The 23,314-nt window shown below is 39.9% G+C and overlaps 1 protein-coding gene across 3 annotated transcripts in view; it reads right to left on the bottom strand.

The window, feature by feature from the left end:
- LOC131243179 (probable protein phosphatase 2C 60) overlaps positions 1-19,318 on the bottom strand; it is a 32,743-nt gene extending 13,425 nt beyond the window's left edge. The window contains exons 1-3 of one of the 3 annotated variants that reach the window (XM_058242329.1): positions 18,980-19,318; positions 17,973-18,362; positions 17,108-17,490 (exon numbers count right to left, since the gene is read on the bottom strand). In XM_058242329.1, coding sequence (XP_058098312.1) covers positions 17,108-17,490; positions 17,973-18,276 — 687 coding nt within the window. In that variant the 5' untranslated portion in view covers positions 18,277-18,362; positions 18,980-19,318. The remainder of the gene's footprint in view (positions 1-17,107; positions 17,491-17,972; positions 18,363-18,979) is intronic. The other 2 variants (XM_058242327.1, XM_058242328.1) reach the window with 2 other exon arrangements.
- Positions 19,319-23,314: the final 3,996 nt, after the last annotated feature.

Genomic DNA, 23,314 nt, shown 5'->3' with positions numbered 1-23,314 from the left:
ATTTTTTTCCAAAAATTTCAGTTTGATTAGTGGTTAATAAGCCTTAATATCTATGGATGGATGTAGTAGATTGAATATGCTAACAGCCTATTTGGTTAATGTTATTTTCCAAGTCGAATATGTCAAGAGAGAGAGACAACTTGATACAAGCTGGCAGCACACGACCCCACTTCATGATAATCGATTCAACTCTTAGTGCAATTATTGTGGGCACATATAGAAGAGTAGAGGGGTGTCTTGCTTGAAAGGACACTTAGTGAGAGGGTGTTGAAATGTTGTCAATTGCCCTAGTATTCCAACGGAGTTGAGAGCAAAGATGAAGGAGGTGTTAAGAAAATTAGTAAAGATTAGAGATGACCATGGTGCACATGAGAAGGAGAAGTTAGTGCGGCCATCACAGGAGCCTTGAGGATGTAGAGGAGGTAGATGAGTATGAGGATGATCTCGGTATAGACCACCCCATTCATGAGTTATTATGGGAGCAGTGGGATAGGGATCATGCGAGGTGGTGACAGGCTTGTAGGCCCACTTTTGAGGGATCTAGAGTGTGATTGTTGATTCCCAGGCAATAACAATTTCTCAGCTACAACCACACTTGACTATTGGCTGAGATGCATTAAAGGTGTAGTGAGGATTTAGTGCAGCCTGGGACGACACAGCTCGCTACAAATTTCATTGCCTTGGATAGCCTCCTAAAACACAAGCAAAGGTTGAAAGAGTTCTTCATCTCTAGGGAGCAGTGTTGTCATGTGCGAACGCACATTCGCATATGAGATCACATACGTGCACATTGGAGTGGAAATCGCATATGCGATAGTGGCATATGCGATCGCATATGCCACTTGTGCGACAATATGCGATCACATATGCACTGTATGCGATCGCATATTGACCAACGGTAAGAAATCTGACCGTTTGAATTTTTTTCCAAAATTCAGCCTTTTCCCTATAAAAAGGCATTCATACTTCCCTATAAAAAGGCATTCATACCCTCCTATTTGCATTCTACAAGCACTCAAACTCTCTCTCTCTCTCTCTACTCTCATACACTTTCAAGGTCTCAAATCTCTCATTCTCTCTTACATAATTACATTCTCTATCTTTCAACTCTCAAATTCGAAGCCTCCGAGGCCCAAGCTCCATATTTCTTTCAAGTTTCAATCAATATTCAAGAAAGTGAAGCAAGAATACATCGAAATTGAATTCCAAGTCAAGTCTTACATTTCATTTTCTACATCTATCTCTTTCTAGTTTCTAGATATCATTTCATTTTCTACATCTCATAATTCTCATTCATTTCATTTTCTACATTCTCTTATTTATTATATTCATTCTCTAGTTACATAATATTCATTCATAGCCATACACACTTCTCTCTCTCTTTCTATCTCTCTTTCTTTACATTCAAGAGTTAAGAAACTCAAAACATTTTTTTTATTTTTTATTTGTTATAACTTACAACTTACAGGAAGATTCATAAGATTCAACTTTCAAGAATCAAGTAAGAGTTCAAAGGCAAGAATTTACATTCTACAAGAGCAACAAGAGTACAAGACTACAACTACAAGTATACAACATTCAAGAGTCAAGACTCAAGAATCAAGACAAGAAGTCAAAAATATATTTCTGAATTTTAGATTGTGTAATTTGTATTTTTGTAACTCTCTCTCTCTCTCTCTCTCTCTCTCTCTCTCTCTCCACTGTTGGATGTTGATGAAGTATTAGTACATATAGATGATGAAGAATCAGAAGAAGAAGTGTATGTGGAAGAAGGAGATGACTCGGATGATGACAACAGTGGTCGTGATCAAATGCCAAAATGGCAAATAGATCAATGCATATCGTAGCATTTACTATTTAGTATTATTTTGTTATAATAGGTCAATAATAAATAAATAGCTTCGTCATTTTGTTTACTTACTAAGCATGTTGATTGATATTTATTAATTATATTGTTGAATGTTGATGACTTAATGTTTAATTCATTGTTTAATTGGTTTTATTTTACTCAAATGCATTTTAAACATATAAAATTATTTATCGATTAACTTAGGAAAGTTCCCCCTACTTTCTTATATTTTTTCATTTTTTTCTTATTTTGCCCCTATTTTTCTGATTTAAAAAAAAAAAAAATTGAACATATATATATATATATATATATATATATATATATGCGGCGGCATATGCATACAGGCATATGCGATCGCACATGATCGCATATGCGATATGACAACATTGCTAGGGAGTATTCCGGGTGGAATCAGAGCGGCATGAGATTAGCTTGGAGGATCGAGGAGCTTATTTTAAGTAACTCCTTCTGGGACTGCGTGCAAGGTGTGGTCGGTATTTTGGGGCCCATATATACAATGCTAATGACAGTAGATAATGAAACATATCTATCAATGGTACAAGTCCATGCGGGTAATGAAAGATGCCATCAAGGCTAAAGCCCCCAATTTCTATAAAGGGGTACATGAAATAATTAAAGACCAATGGGAAAGGACTCTCGAGCACCCACTTCACAAGGCTGGTAAGTAATAAGTTAAATTTATTTTTCTATATGTTTCAATACTGTACTAGTTATTTGCATAGCATTGACTTGTATGGTTCTTTCTTGTACTAATATGTAAATATGTGAACCATGTTGGGTTTCAACATACATCATGAATCCCAAGTATCACTACAGTCATAGGCTCGTCAAGAATAACAACTTAAAGAAGGCGTTGCACGATATTATATATGAGAAGTAATTTCCAAATCTCGGGGAAAGCCAACTTTGTCAATGAGGTAAACATGTTTTGCATTTAGCTCTTGTATAAGTTCCTAACACACTTGACACTCACTATTAATATTAAATGCAATCAACGAATTGTTGCCTTCAATGATGCGGAGTATATGTTTAGGTGTGAGGTCGCGAGATCGTCGAGGAAGACAATGATGCCATGTGAGTTGTTGCATTAATTAAAACATGTTAGTTTTCATGTTTTAAAACTACATGTGGAACTAAATGAAAATTGATTAACTTCGCAGGCGAATGGCTAGCCATGTATGGGAGTAAGGCATTGCAACTATTGGCTATCCGTGTACTCACACAAACAGAGTCATCATCATTATGTGAAAAAATAAAAATGGAGCACCTTTTGTCTCGTTCACACCAACAAGCGTAATATAATGGGTTATGAGACGCTTCAAAAGTTACTTTACTTCATTACAACATGAAGTTATGAGAGAGGCGGTTGCGTGCAGAAGGTAGATGAAAAGCACATAGTACCTATTGGACTTGATGATCAGTCATCATCAAGGTGTCCCGAATCCGTTACATATCGACTGTAACGGCTGATACGTAACGGTAACAGTCGTACCCGTTACGCGATACGGGGACGTAATGGGCAACCCCCCGATTTTACAACGTAACGGCCGTTACTGACCCGTAACGGTTAAATAATGGCCCTTTTTTTTTTTCTTTTTAAGATTTGTTTTTTCAGTTTTTTTGAAACTACTTGCTTCCAAACTCTTATTCAATCCTTCTATTACTATTTTCGACCAATCTTGGCTTGGTATTTGAAATAAAAACACATTATATTACAGATTTTCTTGAATCGAAGTTCCGTGGGCCATTTTCAGAAATTCATCAAAAATAGGTATTTATACTTTTCATTGTATGTTTTGTTGTTTTAATCATAGAATATGATGTGTTAATCATGATAGAACATGTTAATGTGCATTTTACAGATTTGTGGTGTCATTTTATATTTTTTATATTTTAATTCTATTTACGCACTAATTTTGGCCCTTCTTTAAAAATTCGAAAAATCATTTTTTAATGAATGGTTTGTTGTTTTAATCATAGAATATGATGTGTTAATCATAGTAGAACATGTAAATGTGCATTTTACAGATTTGTGTTGTTATTTTATATTTTTTTCTATTTACGCACTAATTTTGGCCCTTTTTTTTAAATTCGAAAAATCATTTTTTAATGAATGGTTTGCTGTTTTAATCATAGAATATGATGTGTTATCATAGTAGAACATGTTAATATGCATTTTACATATTTGCGGTGTCATTTTATATTCTTTTATATTTTTTTCTATTTACGTACTAATTTTGGCCCTTTTTTTTTAATTCGAAAAATCATTTTTTAATGAATGTTTTGCTCTTTTAATCATAGAATATGATGTGTTAATTATAGTAGAACATGTTAATGTGCATTTTACAGATTTGTGGTGTCATTTTATTTTTTTTATATTTTTTCTATTTACGCAATAATTTTGGCCCTTTTTTTTTAATTCAAAAAATCATTTTTTAATGAATGGTTTGTTGTTTTAATCATAGAATATGATGTGTTAATTATAGTAGAACATATTAATGTGCATTTTACAGATTTGTGGTGTCATTTTATATTTTTTATATTTTTTTCTATTTACGCACTAATTTTGGCCCTTTTATTTAAAATTCGAAAATTCATTTTTTAATGAATGGTTTGCTGTTTTAATCATAGAGTATGATATGTTAATTATAGTAGAACATGTTAATGTGCATTTTACAAATTTGTGGTGTCATTTTATAATTTTTTTCTATTTTCGAATTAGTGGCTTTATGTTTTTATTTGCTTATATTGAACAGGTTTTGGAGCTTCTTAGGTTTAGTTAGAACATAAAATCATCTTTATTGACATAGGTCATACACTCATACTCATATCTAATATATATCTAATTATCTAGTATCTACCTAAACCTAAAGAAATGTCTGGGTCTAGCCAACAAGTAAGGATATTAGATGGCAACATTGTGAGAGGGTTAGTGGTACTAGGCACCAAATGAAGTGCAAGTATTGTGATAGACTAGTGACTGGTAAAATTACTCGTCTCAAACAACATTTGGCACATCGAAAGGGTCAAGTTGCGAGATGTACTAGAGTACAGAAAGAGATAATGCTTTTAATGCAAGCTAGTCTAGATGAGAAGAAAGGGTAAACGTGCCGCTATACAAAAGAAGAAAGATGATGTTTTGGATGCAGCTCGACAAGAGGTGTTTGGTCCTGAATATATGGGCGTTCGTGATGAAGATATTATTGATTCTGACGAAGATTCAGATCGGAAATTAACTATAGCTAGGAGAGAGAACTTGCGTCTAGCTCGTGAAGAGGAAGAACGTCACCGCATGTTTGGCACACATGGGTCAGTGCGTGATACAAGGGGGGAGGCAGTGGGAGTGGGAGTGGGAGTGCAATTGGAAGTGCAGCTGCTTCTGCAGGTGAGAGTGGGGGGTAGGTTTGGTGGGTTACGACGTGTGTTTGGGAGCCAACGACAAACATCTTCACGTGATGCCCCTATACGTTTAGATGAAGAAGTAAATAAGCCTAAGAGACCTTCTATTGATCCAATCCTATTTAGGAATGAAACAACTAAACAAAAGAAGATAAAACAAATGTGGAGTGAAACTTCCGTTGAGAAATTAGGTAGAACAGCAGCAAAGTTATTTATACATGCCAACATACCTCCTAATGCGGCCAATTCTCCATATTGGCAGGTGGTAATTGATGCAACAGCAGAAGCAGGTGAAGGAATAAAAGCTCCCACGGCTAAGGAGATTAGGGGGAAATGAACAGATGCAGAGTATGCAAATGTGAAAGCATACGTGGCTACCTTTAAACCTATATGGCAAGCCAGAGAATGCACGATCATGTGTGATGGTTAGACTGGCCCAACCAGACGCAGCATGATCAACTTCATGGTATACTGCCACTTAGGAACTATATACCACAAGTCAATTGATGCCTCAGAGGTAACAAAAAATTCTACTTATATTACTGGACTAATAGATAAAGTTGTGGACGAGATTGGAGAGGAGAATGTAATGCAGATTGTGACAAATAATGAAGCATCATATAAGCTTGTAGGACATGTTAATGAATAAGAGAAAACATCTTTTTTGGTCACCATGTACTGCCCATTGTATTGATCTTATATTGGAAGATATTGGGAAGAAGAAGAATGTTGAGGAAATGATCAAAAGGGCAAGAGAAGTGACGACGTTTATTTACAACCATAATCAAGTAGTCGCAATAATGAGAAAGTTCATGAAAGGACGAGAGTTGTTGAGGCCTACGGCGACTAGATTCGCAACAAACTTTATAGCATTAGAGAGTTTGTTCCAGCATAGGGGAGAGTTGAGTGAGATGTTCGCTTTCCAAGAATGGCTCAACAGAAAACATGGGCAGAAGACATCAGGGATACCGGTTAAAGTTGCGAACACCATACGGGACAACAAATATTGGAAGAGGGTCAAGTCGATCCTAAAGGTGATGGAGCCACTAATGAGGACACTCCGTCTTGTTGAAACCGACGAAGCACCTACCATGGGCTTCCTATACGATGTCATGGATAAGGCAAAGTTGGCAATTCAATGTGATTGTAGAAGCTGGGAGTCTTATTGGAGGATGATCAACAGGAGATGGACAAGACAACTCAATCACAATCTTCATGTAGCAGGTTACTACCTAAATCCTAGGTATAGATATGCCCAATCATTTGTTGCGGATGATGAAGTTCGTGTCGGGCTAAAAAATGTGATAAAGAGATTAGAGCCTGACTTAGATCTGCAAATAAAGGCGTTGAATAAATTATACATTTGGAAATCGCCTTGGTAGCTTTGTAGATGCTCTTGCACAACATGCAATATCTAGGTTGCAACCGGCTGAATGGTGGATTAATTTCGGAAAGAGTACGAAGGCTCTCCAAAAAATTGCAATAAAAGTTTTGAACCAAACAACATCTTCCTCTAGCTGCGAAAGGAATTGGAGTTGTTTTGCGCTTACTCATTCAAAAACTATGAATAGATTGCAAACTAGAACATTAGATAGACTTGTCTTCATGCACTACAATATAAAACTAAGAATGCGACGACATCATAGGAGCATTACAGCCGCCGATGACGTAGACTACTGTCCAATAAACTTGGACAATATTTGTGATAAGGATGACCCTCTTCTACCTTAGTTGAAAACAAGGGAAAAGCAAATTGAAGAGGATAGTAAAGAATTGAAAATTGATGACCCAGAAATATGCAGAACGCAACAAGAGAGTCGTGCAGATGTATTGGACCCAGTAAGAGGGGCAACGTTTATGTCAAGTACGGGTACGGCTCAAGATTAACAAAAGAGTACGAGCAGTGGTAGTGTGACCATGTCGGATGATGGTGACAATGACCCCCCTGCCCCTGGTGCTGGCACTTCTAGTGTTGCTCAGCGCCCTATACAGCCTTCTACAAATCGCGATGCCGATGAACATCAACAAGATAGTACACGAGGTCGGACTTATGAGTGTATCAAGTCACGATACAGCTAGCAGGAGGGTTCATCTAGTGGTGCACCGGGTCCGGGAGGTCCGGAACATCAGCAGGCTCATGGTCCTGGTTATTATGATGGATATTCTTATGGTCAATTAGATTATGATTATGGTGGTTATACTGAGCCTGTTTCATCACATTCACGGTGGAGTAGTCCTCCCGATCAATATCCATATGATTATAGATATCCAAATCCAAGTTACTCATCACAGCAGACGCACTCTCAATCTCAAGATTCTCAACAGCCTGAGTACAAGCACCAGTATGACTATTCGACGGGCACTGGTGGATATCCTTACTCAGGGTCAGAGTCGTTGCCTAATCAGGATCAGTCATCCTCTGGTTTCATTGATCTAGTATTTCCTTCTAGCACTGGATATTATGGATATGCAGATGCAGCACCTACACCATTGGACAGCCTCAGCCTGATGATGATGATGATGATGATGTAGAGGTCGAGCAACCACAAAAATGCAAATTTTCATTTTGGTGGTGACTTGTGATTGTGAGTATATATTTGTATTAAGGTAAGTATTTGCAGCAAACAGCTCACAGCAGTATTATTGCAAGAAGTCAAGCACACACTTGACACTGCCGAACTTGTATTTAAAATAGCTCCCCTGACAACCAATCAAGTAATCCTTAATCAAGTTGTAGGGGAGTATATCAGGTCATAGACAGGAATCACAGTCACGTCCACAGGTATGTTCGAGAAATTCCTCAAAAATAATTGTAAACACCTAATGTAAGATATTTTCATATTACATTCATTCTAATATATCTATCATTAATAGTAGATAGTTATAAAATTAAATATATGAATTTTGTAGTCAAATTCAGGTTATCTAGTTCATAAATTCATCAGACAGTCCGATACAACTTCTTACCAAAGAGTGGACCGTTACACCACCATAAACATGTTCCAATTTATAAATGAATGCATATTTGGAATGCTTAGAATATTCCGGATTTAATCCATATTTTTTTGGCAAAAAAAAAAAAAAAAATTGCGCTGTTACGGGCCGTTACGCCCCCGTATCCGTATCAGTTTCAGAGGGCACCGTTACGCCAACCAATACCAATACGGGATACCTTGTACACGATACATCCGATATTTCCCATGTGATAACCAATGTGCCCATATCCCAAGGGTGCGATGCATTTGTCACTACCGATACGAAAAACATTGTTCTATGGTCATATGCAGATGTGGTTTGTGTTACTCATTTAAAGTGGATTAGGTCGAGTAAGCTTAGTTCAAAGGAGGAAATTGATCCTACTTCGGATCAAGAAGTCGTTTCATCCTCGAATGCAAATGGCTGAGATAGGTTTCATGTTTTCCAATCAGGTTTGGAACCATGTGGAGCCATAAGGAAGGAAAATGTGGATGATCTAGCACAAAGCTTTGGGGGCAAGGAAGGAAATATTCCTTCTTATCTATCTGCATATATATATTGGGAAGCCTCCGATACATCTTGCGAGATGCAGTGGTGGAAAGAGTTGAAAGAAAGCTCTTTAGATGGAAGAGGTGATGCTGCTAGGGGCTGTATTAGTTGCATCAAGTCGGCTTTAGCATATATGTCGTTCTACTTCATGTCTTTATTCAGTGCCTTGTGAGCGTTATTCAAAGGTCAGAGATGATTTAGATGGATTTTCTCTAGCACAAATTTCACCTCATTCAATGAGGCAAAGTTTGCAAATAGAAGGATCAAGGAGGGGTGGGTTTAGGATCCCTTGGATTCTGAACATTGCTTTGCTTGATAAATGTTTATGAACGTTTGGAACAAAAGGGGACCCCTTATGGAAAATAGTTATAATCATGCTAATATGGAACCTGTCCCAGGGGATGGTTCACCAAATCTTTAGCGTAATACATGGCCTTGTACATATGGAAATCGGTGTTCCAGGTAGAAGAATTTCTCTCCAAGGCGTTAGCATTGCAATTGGAGCAGAAGATCAACCAAGTTTCTGGGGGATCCATAGTATGACGATGTTGCTTTATGTCGGGCCTATCCTAGACTATGTCAGGTTGAAAAGAAGATAACGACTGCCCAGGTTTATACTAATTTTGGAGAGCTGGTAGTATGGCTGCCCACATTTTATGAGGGATATCAATGACAAAATAATTGCGGAATACATTAATATGGGGGAACATTTGAATAGATGTTCCCTGAGGCTAGAGAAAGGGAATAAGGGATGAATGGTCATGGACTATTGAAAAGAATGGATATTTTTATTTAATCAATCCATCAATTGATATCAGGGGACTCAATTACGCAGGAATGCACACTGATGATGTTTGTGTGAAAATATCCTGGCCCACCCAAGGTTGTAACCTTTTTGTTGGCAAGTTGGTTGGAATAAATTATTTACGCAAGTTAAATATGGGTAGAGTTAAGAAGAGAAGGATGTGATCCAATGAAGTATCCATGGAACTATATTGTTGAAGGATGTGGCTCAATGATGACCTATGGATATTGCAAATTTATGATGCCAGAAAACTATGTTGTTGAAGGACGTGGCTCAATGATGTCCCTATGGTGATAGTGGATTTCTGATGCCAGTTTGTGGGCCATATTTCTTTAGTTTTTTTCTAGCATAATTCTCTGGTTGTTTCAAGGTACTAGTGAGATCAAGGGTTCAGCCTTCAATGTGGATCGTTACTTTCATTAATCTCATTCATTGCAATTACTATCAGTTGAAAAAGGAGGTTCACAGAATGCACAGGATGACTCATGGGGAGCTGATTTTGAGGGTTTCTATGTGGAGTGAGCAGTTTTTCGTATAGGGGGAAAAGACGGAAATTGTGGTTCAAGGTCTGCGGCATTTGTAGGAGGGAGTTGAGATGTGGTAAATAAGTAGAGTGAAGTGTGCATGTAACACTGATGTGGTTTGGACAGACCAGCAACGTTAGGAGAGGAGAAATGAGAGGAGAGCAAAAGAGAAAGAGATAGGAGAGAGAATGTGAGGATTGAAGACAGGGTGAGAGTGATTGTTTGATACAATACCCTAAGTCCCATGACCCCTAGATAACATGGGCTGGGCTGGGCCCAACATGCTAACTATTTACAATTTACACCCTCATTCATCCATACACAAGAAGTTATTCAACTCTTATCAATACCTATTTAACTCATACACATTTCTTTCAATACTCGCCAAGTTGGAGCTTTCAATACTCGCCAAGTTGGAGCATATATATATTCACCATGCCCAGCTTGCCAGTTGCCATTGATTAGCATGCTTAATGTGTGTGGGTAAGGCTTTGCTAAAGATGCCTGCTAGTTATGCTTTTGACTGGATGTGTTCGGTGATGATTCTTTAGATGCAACCTTTTCTTAGATGAAGTGACAATCCACCCCTATATGCTTTGTTCTTTCGTGAAAGACTGGTTTATTGGCCATGTGAGCTGCTGCCTGCTTATCACAATGAAGAACCATTAATGCACCATCAACTAGCCGAAATTCTTGGAGAAGGGATCTACTCCGTAAAAGCTCACACACCACACGACCCATGGCTCTATATTCGGCCTCAACACTTGATCTAGCTACTGAATTTTGTTTCTTGCTACTCCATGTCACCAAGTTTCCACCAAGGAATGTACAAAACCTCAAGGTGGATGGTTCTCCTATCTGTCACAGACCCTACCTAGTTTGCAACAGCGAATGTTTCAACCTGAAGATGTCTGTTAGATCGATGGATGAGTCCCTGTCCTGGTGCTCCACGAAGGTAATTTTCGAGCCCACGAAGTTTGATGGAGGAGATACATTGTGTATCTGGTTGATTCTCGGACTTGGTATTGTGATTGTGAGCCAACAGGTCAAAAAAATTCAGCAAAATGGTGGGCTAGGAAAGGAGAGCCCAGTGATCAAGTTATGATCAATTTCTAAAAGGAACGTATGGTTGCGATGGGATTATGGGATCTTTTGGCAATTTTTAAATTTTTATTAAATTAGATGGTAAGAATTAGATTTAATCGATGACAGGATTAGATTAGTATTTTGAACCTTAATGTATCCACAATTTGTAGATGTTGTATAGTTGAATGATGAATAGCAAATGTGTTTGATTATTTGGGCATGTGGCACTCTTATTGGTTGGACTCCATAAGTTGCATGTTTGATTTTGCTTCAAACCTGAAACCTCAAATAAGGTGTTAATATGTCTTACTTAGATTCATCTATCCTACATCATTAGTGGAGGCCCAAGAGATGAAATTTGAAGCATCTCCTTCCACAATCGAAGGAGTGGAGAAGTCATTAGGGAAAATCCTAAACTCTTCTCACTGCTAGATCCTTTGTTCCCGTAGCTTGACCCAGTTGGCTAGTCTAGAAGAGTGTGTATGAAGTTTGAATGCCATTATCAACTAGGACTTTGTCAAAGCCACATATCCCCATATTCCCCCCAAAATTTAGTTTCCACCAACCCATCAGTGGGTACTTCCAGCAAGCTTGTATTTGTCCTTCGCTCTTCAGTGTACCCCACAAGAACCAAGGATTAATAATGTCTAACACAGATGCCCCCTTGAAATTGACCTCCCACAATCGCCCCTATAACTAAGACAACCTTAACCTTTTTCCAAAATTTCATACGCTAGAATTTCCTTGTTATAAAAAGTTCACTATTCCTCTCTTTCTCTAGTTCCACGTAAAGCGATTGGGAGCATGGGCCACCTAAGGCTTCCTCTTCACTTGAAGGGTGACCTTGTCCCCAATTATAAACACCTAGCCATAGAACAATTTCAGAATATTCTCCCCATAGATGTTTTTAGGACCTTGCACAATTTTATTGTACCTTTTATGTTTGTGAGTCCAACATGGGGACTGCGTGAAAGAGAATCATGTGTTTATTTAATATTTAGTTCTATGCCTTTGAATAAAAGTAAAACATGTAAACTACCCTCACTTAAGGGCTAACTAAACTATTGCTTAAATGTTTGCCTTTTCCCTTTTCTTATTATAGTTTTAGTTGTTGCTAGCATATTAATAAGTCCCTTATGGGACTTGACTTATTAGAGCTTGAATATTGAGAAAAAGTTTCATCAAGTGCTCTCTTTACATGGGGCTTGAGCCTGTAGCTCAATGGTAGAGCGGACATGTTTTAACACAGGTCTTATCGATAGATGTATCACACCCTTGGTATACGGAAATATATTGGTTTTCACATGAAATATCAGATACATCACATAATGTATCACTGTTTTTAGGAAACATGGGGAAACATTGGGAAATTGGTCGATTTTTTCAGTGGAACTTCATGGGATGTTAAAAAAGACATCAATACACACTTAGGGCCTGTTGGGATAATGGACTACCACAGTAATGTGGTGTAAAACTCACAACACTACTCTTTACCTTTGATTGGACATTGTCTACTGTCAAATCACTGTAATCCTTTGGAATCACCACATGACACGGATTGGCAGAGGTATGTTGTCGTGGCATACTTTCGTGGGCTCCACATGATATATGTGTTATATCCACACCGTCCATCCTTCTTGCGTGATCATTTAATGTAATGCGACAAAAAATGAGGTAGGTCCAAAGAAGACATGGACCACACCATAGATAGCATGGGGATTGAACACCTGCCATTGAAAACTTCTTGGGGTTCATAGAGGTGTTGGATCATACTCATTTTTGGGGACACCCTAAAATGATTTTGCAAAATGGATGGATGGTGTGGATATAACACATATTGATGGAATTACATCCAAGCGTATCTAACTAGTGAAATTACTTTACACGTGGAAAGTGGAGATGCGAGACTCGTATTGCATATGGTCACTACTTTGTTTTCCTTTGGACTATGGTAGTAATGATAATCATTACTTTTTTACCTCACATTACAACACATTACTGCTGTAATCGCTAATCCAAACATGCCCTTACAAATTAAAAGATCACAAATAACAAGTGCACATAGGTTTCCTTTGTATAGGGTCCAAATTTATGCGTTGTCTGACTGAAGTGATGCATCTATATTCAAAATCAATTCATATCATTTATAAATTTAAGAAGACATGAATGAAAACAAAAGCAATAGATTTAAAAGTAAAAGAAGTAGAAAACTAGAAAGGTATCTATGATGTGTGCGGCTGTGCCTCAGACCCACAGAGTTGTGCGATTGCTCAAAATCATCTCCATGATGATGGGGCTGGCCATAGTTCCAAGGTATGAAAAAACGGTTACGTAAAGGTAACAATGGTCATGTTACGCATTATAGGGTCGTAACGGCTGTAATGACCTTACAGGAAAAACAACTTGTAATGGCCTTATAATGGTCCGTTACAGGACCAAAACAGGTTTTTATTAGTTGCTTTTTTATTTTTTTTATTTTTTTAAGAGGTAGTAACAATCATTATGGCTTGTATCGTAATGCTAACGGCGGTGGCTGTTACGAAATACCATTCGTACTGCTCATCCACAAATCGACAATCCTATGCTTAGGTTGCAGTAGAATGTTACTAGTAAAGATACTTTCTAACATAACACTAGTACTCAATTCTTTCTGAACTAGATCGGCATGACCATTCATGGGTACCATGTAATCGTCACCATCTGCAGCTAATATGGATCTATAGCTGGATATGGGCTGGGTATGTATGAAACTTTTGAATGCATCTGCCTATAACCATACTGTGGATATATCCCTACCCATATGTGGAAGCGAATTCTTACATGTAGTCGAAAAATTGTGCCATAATTGTAACTACTGGAGTCGCTCATCACATATCCATGAGGTCCATAGTTACCATATGATCCACATCCATATTGTGTCCATGGCACAGAACTAAAGTTACCCTACAAACCACCACCTCCGCCCATGGACTCCATGTTCTGTGCTAAGAAGTACTCTGCACCCTCAACTTCTTTTTCTCCTTAAGAAAATGGTTGAGTTTAGTAAGTCTTATTTTGGATATTACGGGGATATAGATGAGAACCATGGTCTTCATCCTAGGTGGTGTTATCAAAATTCCTCCCCCCAGTGAGTAGGTTAGGAGGTCTCTAACTCTGACTCCTAGAATAGGTCTGACTTTGACTTGGAGGCTGTGTCTCACTCTCGTCATGTACATCAGCACCATGACCATCCTTGTTGCCACCGTAATTATCACATCGTCATCATCATTACTAAGCTCGTCACCTCCATCACTTTTCATGTTGCCCTCAGTGTCAGATAGAGTGTGGCCATCACGTATCCCATGAGATGGTGACTGCTGCAGGCTGCCTTCACATTCCTCATCAATGGGTTGAAAGCTTTGGGGCAAGGTTTTCCATAATGGTAACGGTGGCCGTAACAGCCACCACCGTTACCTTTACGATACGGGGCATAACGGCTGTTATGGCCTTATAATGGCCGTTACAGTCTTTTAAATATATATATATATATATATATATATAATCTATAAATTGAAGAAAACCTCGAAAACCTGTATCTGCCCCATAATGTTGATTAAAAAGTATGAAAAACCTATATCTGTCACATAATAAACCATTACGGGGCTGTTATGGCTTTTATAAGGGACGTAATGTGCCGTTAATGGCAATTATGGGTCATTTCTTTCCATAATGGTTGTTACGGTCATTACAACCCTGTAACACGTAACGGTTGCCACCGTTACCTTTACGTAGCGGCCTTAACGACACACCATGCTTCGAGGGGAGATCTAGCCTCCTATACATGAGCGTCAACATCGATGCCCTATGATGCTGCCTCCTCTACTACATGCGGCTTTGGTCGGCCATCTGCTCGATCCAGGTCATTTGACTCAATCTACTCATAAAGTGGGTCCTCTGTATCTTCGTCGTGGTATGCATGATGAGTCTAAGTCATCGCAATGAGAAAACATTTTCGCAACTGTATCCCATATTTGTTATGCAGCTGAACAAATCATCAAGGGACCACTAATATCAAGCTGCATAGAGTTAAGTAGGTAACCAATTACAGTGAAATTATCACAATCCCAATCATCACGAGGAGGGTCACCTACTGGCGATGTCGGCTTCCCGCCAGAGATAAATCCCAACTTCCTTTCTCCACCAAGGTAGATTTTAACTGATTGTGACCATGTTAGGTAGTTGCGACCATCTAATTTTACTATAGTAATGCACGAAGTAGGGCGTTGATCAACAGAACTATATCGTTGAAAATCTATGATATATAAGGGGTAAAATAGAAATAGAGCACAACAAACTGTCAACTGAGCACAAACAAATAGGTCGCAACCTGCAAAAAATAAGTAGGCATCAAGGACGAGCACTAATAAAGCGGCGTGCAAATTTAAATTGGTGACCACCACAATGCTCTCATCAATGATGGATCATCGCTCACTAAAGCAACAATGACGACAAAGTAGGCTCGCCCACAACCAACAATCAAAGTGCAAATAAAATCAACAACTAGAAATGGTGACGGTAGCAGCAAGGACCCACGGGTGGAAGGTCCAGCAATCTACAAACCCCCAATCCACACATTCTCTGATCACAAATCGTAGATCGTCAGCAACAAATGGGCAGGAAGATGGATGTGTAAAGAGGTGAGGAAGGCCAAGGGCATAGCTGGTAGGGTTGAAGATGGGTTTGGAGGGAAAGAAGTGGTGGCGCAATGTGGCAGGGGTGGTGTGATGTGGCAGGATCTGGCAAGGGAGGCACGACGGGTGTGATGGCATGGCAAGGGTGGGTTGGACGGCACTGTCAAGGCTGGGGCTCAGCAAGGAAAAGGGGGGAAGCATGACTGGTGGCGCAGAGGTGTAGCAACGGCAGGGATGGCGTAGTGTGGCAAGGGAGGCATGGCAAGGTGGTGCGGCAGGGGTGGTTGATCGGTTGGGGGTGGTTCGGACGTGCGGGGGTACCACAGGGGTCGTTGCTTGCGTGAATGGTGGGTGGAGTGTGGTGGTCCCAACAGTGTGGGTCTGGGATAGGTTCGGGAAACGTCCGGGATGGTTGCTGACGGGTGGCTAATTGTGGACGGCCGAGTCCGGAGGAGATGGCAATGTGGGGCCGATTGTGGACGGCTGATGATGGTCCTGGTGGGTTGTGCGATTGGTTGCGGACGGCCGGAGGAGGAGGAGGATGGGGTGGGGTTTGAGGAGGGGGAAGGGTTTTGTGTCTCTAATACCATGTTTAGAATTAGAGAAAATCAGGGTTTTCAACTATCTTTTCTTATTTATATTAATAGGAAAGAAAATAATAGTAGTCTGTAGGACCACTCAATACATAACTCTCACTCCAACATAGGGAAAAACGCTGAAGTCTGAATTACAATTACAAAAGTGAGAGCCAAAGGGGAATTCGAAGGGGAAACGACATTAGAAACAGATGCATGAAACATCTCATTTATGACAGTTGTAGTAATTACCCAACTTGAAAAAAAAAAATTGCAGTAAACAGGAAACATGAAGCAAGCGTATTTACGAGCAGAAATGGATTTTGGGTTTTTTTTGACTTTTTGAATACTAAAAGTGGATTTCTTGATGTCATGCACTGAATTCCTATGTCCCTGTGGAAATACAAAACAATGCCAAAAGTCTTTCCCAGGTGATCCATGAGAATTGTCAAAGACCATTCAAGCAAGCTCATAGCACACATGCAAGCAGCTAGGTTTCACAAACATTAAGATGTCAACCAGCCAAGGAAGGCAACAGCGATATGGTTCAGATGTGTGCATTAAAACAAGTCCAATGTTAAAGGAGGGTGCTTTGCATTGATACTGCAAATTACACCGCTGATCAAAGCTAACATGAAAAGGAGGCAGATTACCTGTATCAAGCCCTTCACTCGCCAGACATTATGTTTTAAAACAACAATCCGTGAGTCATCGGGATGCAAAGAGTATAGTTCCTGTCTCACAGACTCAATGCTAGCATTATGCTCGGATGACAACTGGACAGCCAGAACCTCTCCAGTTGCCTTGACAAGTCTCCCTAGAACCGCACGGGAGTCCCCAAGGTTTGCAATGTATAAAATTCCACCGCATATCACGCCGACCAGACAGCAAGATCCAACTGCAGCAATCTGGGGATTTGTTGGCCATTGTTTTGTCACAAGAGACAAAAACCCCTCTTCTGTAGCTTGATATGCTTTCCTTATAACATCCGTTGACATTAACTGTTGCTCTGATGTAAACCCTGCACAGCAACAGACTTTATCCTCACAAGGTATATAATCTACCAAACATTAAAATGGAAAACATGTAATTCCAACCAATAAGATATAAAGAAGAGGAAACGTGATTAAAAGGTGCTCTCTCTAGCAATGAAAGGGAAGATTAGACAATCATGATGTGGATTTAACCGACACTTCTTAGTAACCTTCCTAAGGAACACATCATCGAGTTAAAGCAGAAATTTCGGCAACAAATGTAATATGCATGGTGACCAACTACAAATTCGGATAAAGAAAATACCCCATTCTGCAGTCACAACTCACTAGAAAAAGAAAAATCCACCACTTCTAGGCTAATAAAGACCATCCTTATGAACCCAACATAATTCAAAACAAATGCAAGCACAAGCTCATGACATACCAACACTGCAAAGTCAAACTTCAAGACCCAAATTACAGCCACAGTTAAACGCAACTAGCTCAAAAGAATAAAGAAAGCTTACAGTTTTGAGATTCTTACTCTTGAGGTGATGGAAGAGGTGATCATTGATGTAGCGTGATGTCTCGGGCCCACCATGCCCATCATAGATCCCAACGAAGGTGCCATAAGGCCCAGATTCAAGCGAGCTCAAAGGGCCAGACTCTAGCTGGCTCTGATCCTCAAGTAAGTTATTTGCTTGAACCACTGCCATAGAGAACTCACCATTCAAGTGCTGCCCGGTGTCCTTGTACCATAGGAGACCGTCTTGTTGGCCCACAGCATCCGACTGATCTGACGACGGACGCCAACAGACCTTCAGAAGGTTCATCAACACTGATAACATCCCTCATCTCACCCAAACCAGCCTCCAATTTCTCCACATTCAGGAGGAAGCAAACAAGACCCAATACACCAAAACCCACGTCTCTTCTCCTACAATGAAATTAAAATTATTTAACAAAAAAAATCAACTGAAAATCAAGCAACAGCTGCACCAGAACCACAAAAGAAAGGACAAAAATGCATTTTCTTTTCTTTTTAAAAAATTACAAAAAGAAAAAGGAAAGAAAAGAAAACACTTAACTTTTCATACAACGAATTAGCAATCATGGTTAATCAAACAACACCTACAACAAAAGCATTGAAGGAGAAAGGCTTTGAATTAATTCGATATATATATATATATATATATATATATAGAGAGAGAGAGAGAGAGAGAGAGAGAGAGATATCAAAAGAAAACCATCTCATATCCTACACCAAAAAAAAAACACACACACACACACAAGAAAAATAGCAAACACTGCACTCGATTCTTGAGTAATATGAACCTGCAACAATTGCTTTGATGTATTAGCTTTCAACAAAGCCTAATCCACCCCCAAAAAAAAAAAAAAAAAGAACCCACAAACCCAAAATACCAAACAGTCCCTACAAGGTGAAAAGGAGACGAAAAACCTACCGTTTTCTGTACTTTGAAGAAAGAAGAAGAAGAAGACGACATTTACATTGCAGCAAGACAGCAAAAAACAGCTTAGAAATCTCACCTTTTCTTCTTCTTCTTCTTCTCTATTCCCTTCTCTCGAAAGACGGTCCGATCAGGTACGGGTTTCGGAAGAAGAAGAAGCAGTTGGCGATCTGAGAAAGAGGTAGTCCATGTGATTTGGAGAGAGTAAGATCTAGAGATCCATCAACACAAATGGAGAGAGAGAGAGAGAGAGAGAGAGAGAGAGAGGAGGGGGAAATGGGTTTCCTCTGCTATTTGGGGGAGATGAAGGAACTGAAATTCTAGTCCTCTCGGCAGACAAAACCCATAAAAACCAACCCAAGAGAGCTTTAGCCAGCCAAGCAGAGGACCAGCTCTGGGCTCCACCCACGCACCCCAACAGGGAGAGACTTTGATACTCTAACAGGCCGCAAATGATACTCGGGCACTAGAAATTGCACCACCTGGTATTTCTTCCACTAAAATTAAACCGTTTTACAACACACTGGGAACGGATTGGCGACTCCCCCTGACACCAGCCAATGGCCGGTGGTCGGTGCTACGTGGGCCTCACCATGATTTATGTGTTTCATCCATTCCATCCATCTGTTTTTACAGATAAATTTACAGCATGAATCCAAAAATGAGATATATCCAGATCTCAAGTGGACCACATTACAGGAAACAGTGTTGAATGAGGGTCGACCATTAAAAACATTTTGAGGGCCATAAAAGTTTTCGATCAAGCTGATATTTGTTTCTTGTCTTAATCTAGGCCTGTATGACCTAATCAACAGATTGGATTTCAAGTAAACAGTATTGTGGGCCTTAGGAGGATTTTAATGGTTGATATCCAATCACTATTGTTTTCATGTGGTGTGGTCCACCTGAGAATTTTATCCCTCAATTTTTGGCATCAAATAATAAAATGATCTGTAAAAATTGATGAACGGAATGGATGAAACATATACATCATGGTGGGGCCCACAGAGCACCGACCATCTGCCACGGAGCTGGTGTCAGGGGGAGTGGCCAATCCGTTTCCCAACACACCAACTACAATGACCTGATGATTTAACTGGTATATTCGTCTAATGGATGGTTAAATGACCGGAGTTCCTGCAACAAAAAGCCCTGTGGTGCTAAACAAGATATCCATATAAAATCCACTCCGTCCATCAATTTCTTCATATCATCTTATAATAAGGACCCAAAAGATGAATCAGATCAAAGGCTCAAGTGAACCACACCGCAATAAAGAGTGGGAAATGAATGCTTACCATTGAAACCTTAGCGGGCCAAAAGGAGTTTTGGTTCAGGCTTTAATTTGTATTTTCCCTTCATACTAGTGGGAACCACCTTATGAACGGATTGGATGGCATATAAACAAACCTAGAATATTTCAATGGTGGTTGTTTCATACCCAATGTTTCATATGGTATGGCCCACTTGGGTCTTGGATGTAGCTAATTTTTGTGCTGCCATATTAACATAATATATATGAAGGACGGAATGGATTTTACATGGAGATCATGTTGGGGCCACAGAGCTTCGTATTCAGGAAACTCGCTTCATGGTTAACATGAAAAGTAATCAACGGCAACAGACTAATGTTTTATAAATCAGCTAATCAAATACGTTAAATTGAATTTTTATTTTTATTTTTACTTTAAAGGCTATCAATGGTGGTTGCATGACTTGGACGGTTTGATTTCACTTAGGGCGTGTTTGGGCCGTGGGATTAGAAGGGATTGGGTGGGATGGGATTCAAAAAAACATAATTATTACCCATGGCAGGGAGTGTCCCTTGTTGCCATGGGATAAGATTAATGTCATGCTTTGCTAGTAACATGGTGGCACATTAAATGGATATACCCACCACCATTTGAAATTACTAAGAATAACACACATGTGTTATATTAAACCGATCATTTGTTCTGTAACCTCATTTTATGGCATGCACTTAAAAATGAGGTAGATCCAAAACTTTTGTGGCCCCAAAGAAGTTTTCAATGGTAAGTATTCAATCCCCGTTGCTTTCTATGGGGGGGTCCACTTGAGCTTTAGATTTACTTGATTTTTTGGTCCGTGCTCTAAAATAATCTCAAAAAATGGGCGGACGGTGTGGATATAGCCCACACATCATGGTGGGACCTACACAACTTGCTAACATTGAGTAAAATTGGCACAGGACCCGTGCAATTCCATCTAATCTAATTCCAAGCTTTTCCATTCTTCCCAGACATGGAGTGGAATTGGCACAGGACGAGATGAATCCCATCCCACCTGATCCCTTCTAATCCCACTGCCCAAACACGCCCTTACATTCATGCCACATGTACAAAAACAGGTGCATGTGTATCATATCCATCATACGCTGCCAGGTAGACAATAGGCAGTCGTGGGATTCGTGTTAATTATCCTACTCGCAGTCTCACGTAGCAAATGGAGACGCGGACGCGGACGCGGATTGCGTCCTACCCCCGTCCGGACGGTAATCCGTCCGGGCAGGGCTCTGTGGGGCCATAGTAATGCAAAGGTTTTATCCACGGTGCCCATCCATACTCACGGATAATTTTAAGGTTTTAAAAAAAAAAAAAAAAAAACCCCACGCACACAGCCCACACACTCACGCTGGTGGAATTTCACCACCTACGGATAATTTTAGATTATGAACCCGAAAACAAGGTGAAACTAAGGCTGGAGTGGACCACATAGTGGGGATTGAACATCCACCATTAAAAACTTCTTGGGAGCTGCAGAAGTTTAGGATCACGATGATATGTGTTTTCATTTCATGTACGTCTACATGACCTGACCTTATGAATAGGTTGGATCGTAAAAAAAAATATCACGGTGGTCCTGAGAAAGGTTTTAACGGTGAGTGTCATTTTCACTGCAGCTTCCTTTGGTGTGGTCCATTGGAGCTATGGACCTGTCTCATTTTTGGTATTATTCCTTAAAATGATCTGAAAAAAGCGATGAACGGCATGGATAAAACACTTACATTAAGTTGGGCCCCACAGATCCGTGCCGGGGGTAGGACGCAATCCCCTTCTTGGAGACACGTACACGTGGTAGATATCTGATCTATTTTCACGGAGCGGGACCTGTTCTGTGTGCCCCCTGATCGAGAAATCAGGCCTATCTGCCCATCAGACGAAATCGGATTGCGTACTCAGTACGCTTTTATTGCATGGAGTAAACTCAGTTGGTCTACTATGAATGTATGTGGGTTATCCACGCCCTCCATCCTGTTTTTACAACTCATTTTAGTGGTTGATTCTAAAATAGAAGCATGCCCATATGTCAAGTGGACCACACTAAAAGAAACAGTGAGAATAATGACTTCCACCGTTGAAACCTTTATAGGGCCACAGTGATGTTTATTTGTCATCTAACCTGTTCATAAGATCACAAAGACATGGATATAAGGAAAAAACAAATATCAGCTTGATCCAAAATTTCTGTAGGCCTCAATAGATTTTCAACGGCAGAATTTCAATTCACAATGTTTCCCATGGTGAGGTCCACTTGAGATTTGTATATACTTCATTTTTGGGCTTAAGCCCTAAAATTCTCTTTTAAAATGGATGGAAGGAGTAGATAAAATATGTAAATGAAGGTGGACCCCACAGAGTTTACACAGTACGCAATCTGCTTTCCCATAAGACGGTCAACAGCCTTTATGGGATGCTGATCAGTCAAACGAACCAATGAATCCGTTCACGTGTATCAACCTGGGTAGCATGCCATTGACTACGATCACTGATCCCATATGGAAGTGAAAAGTCTACTCCCGCGGGATATCTTTTCGGGGCCACATGTGCTGCCGTGGCACACTTGCTCAACAGCAAAGGATCTACAGTGCAGATTGGCTTGGCACAAAAATCACGACGGTCGGCTCATCAGCTGGGCCACACATAAATACTAAATATAGACCATTTGTCAAAATTTTGCTCTTAGACCATCCATTTTCTGGACGGCGGCCTATTTGACGAGGCAACTGGACGGGTATTAGTTACTGACAGGTTGAGTAGGGAGACTCGCAAGAAGTGATATCACCAGTTCTGTGGGCTCCACCATGATTTATGTGTTGTATCCACACCGTCCATTCATTCGGAGATCTCAATTTAGGGCATGATCCAAAGAACCAAAGCTCGATTAGACCCCACCACAGAATATAGTGGTGATTGAACGACTACCGTTAAAAACTTCTAGGGGCCACAGGAGTTTATCAAGCTGACATTAGGAAGGTTTCAACTGTGGGCGTCGCTCTCCCCACGGTTTTATATGGTGGGGTCCACTCTAGCTTTGGATCTGCTCTGCCCCATTCTTTGTCTCACACTTTAAACTGATCTCTCCAAATGGATGGACGGTGTGGATACAATACATA

Source organism: Magnolia sinica, chromosome 4 (assembly GCF_029962835.1).
Source record: "Magnolia sinica isolate HGM2019 chromosome 4, MsV1, whole genome shotgun sequence".
In the NCBI taxonomy this organism is placed as follows: Eukaryota; Viridiplantae; Streptophyta; class Magnoliopsida; order Magnoliales; family Magnoliaceae; genus Magnolia; species Magnolia sinica.
This window is presented reverse-complemented; position numbering and strand designations above follow the sequence as displayed.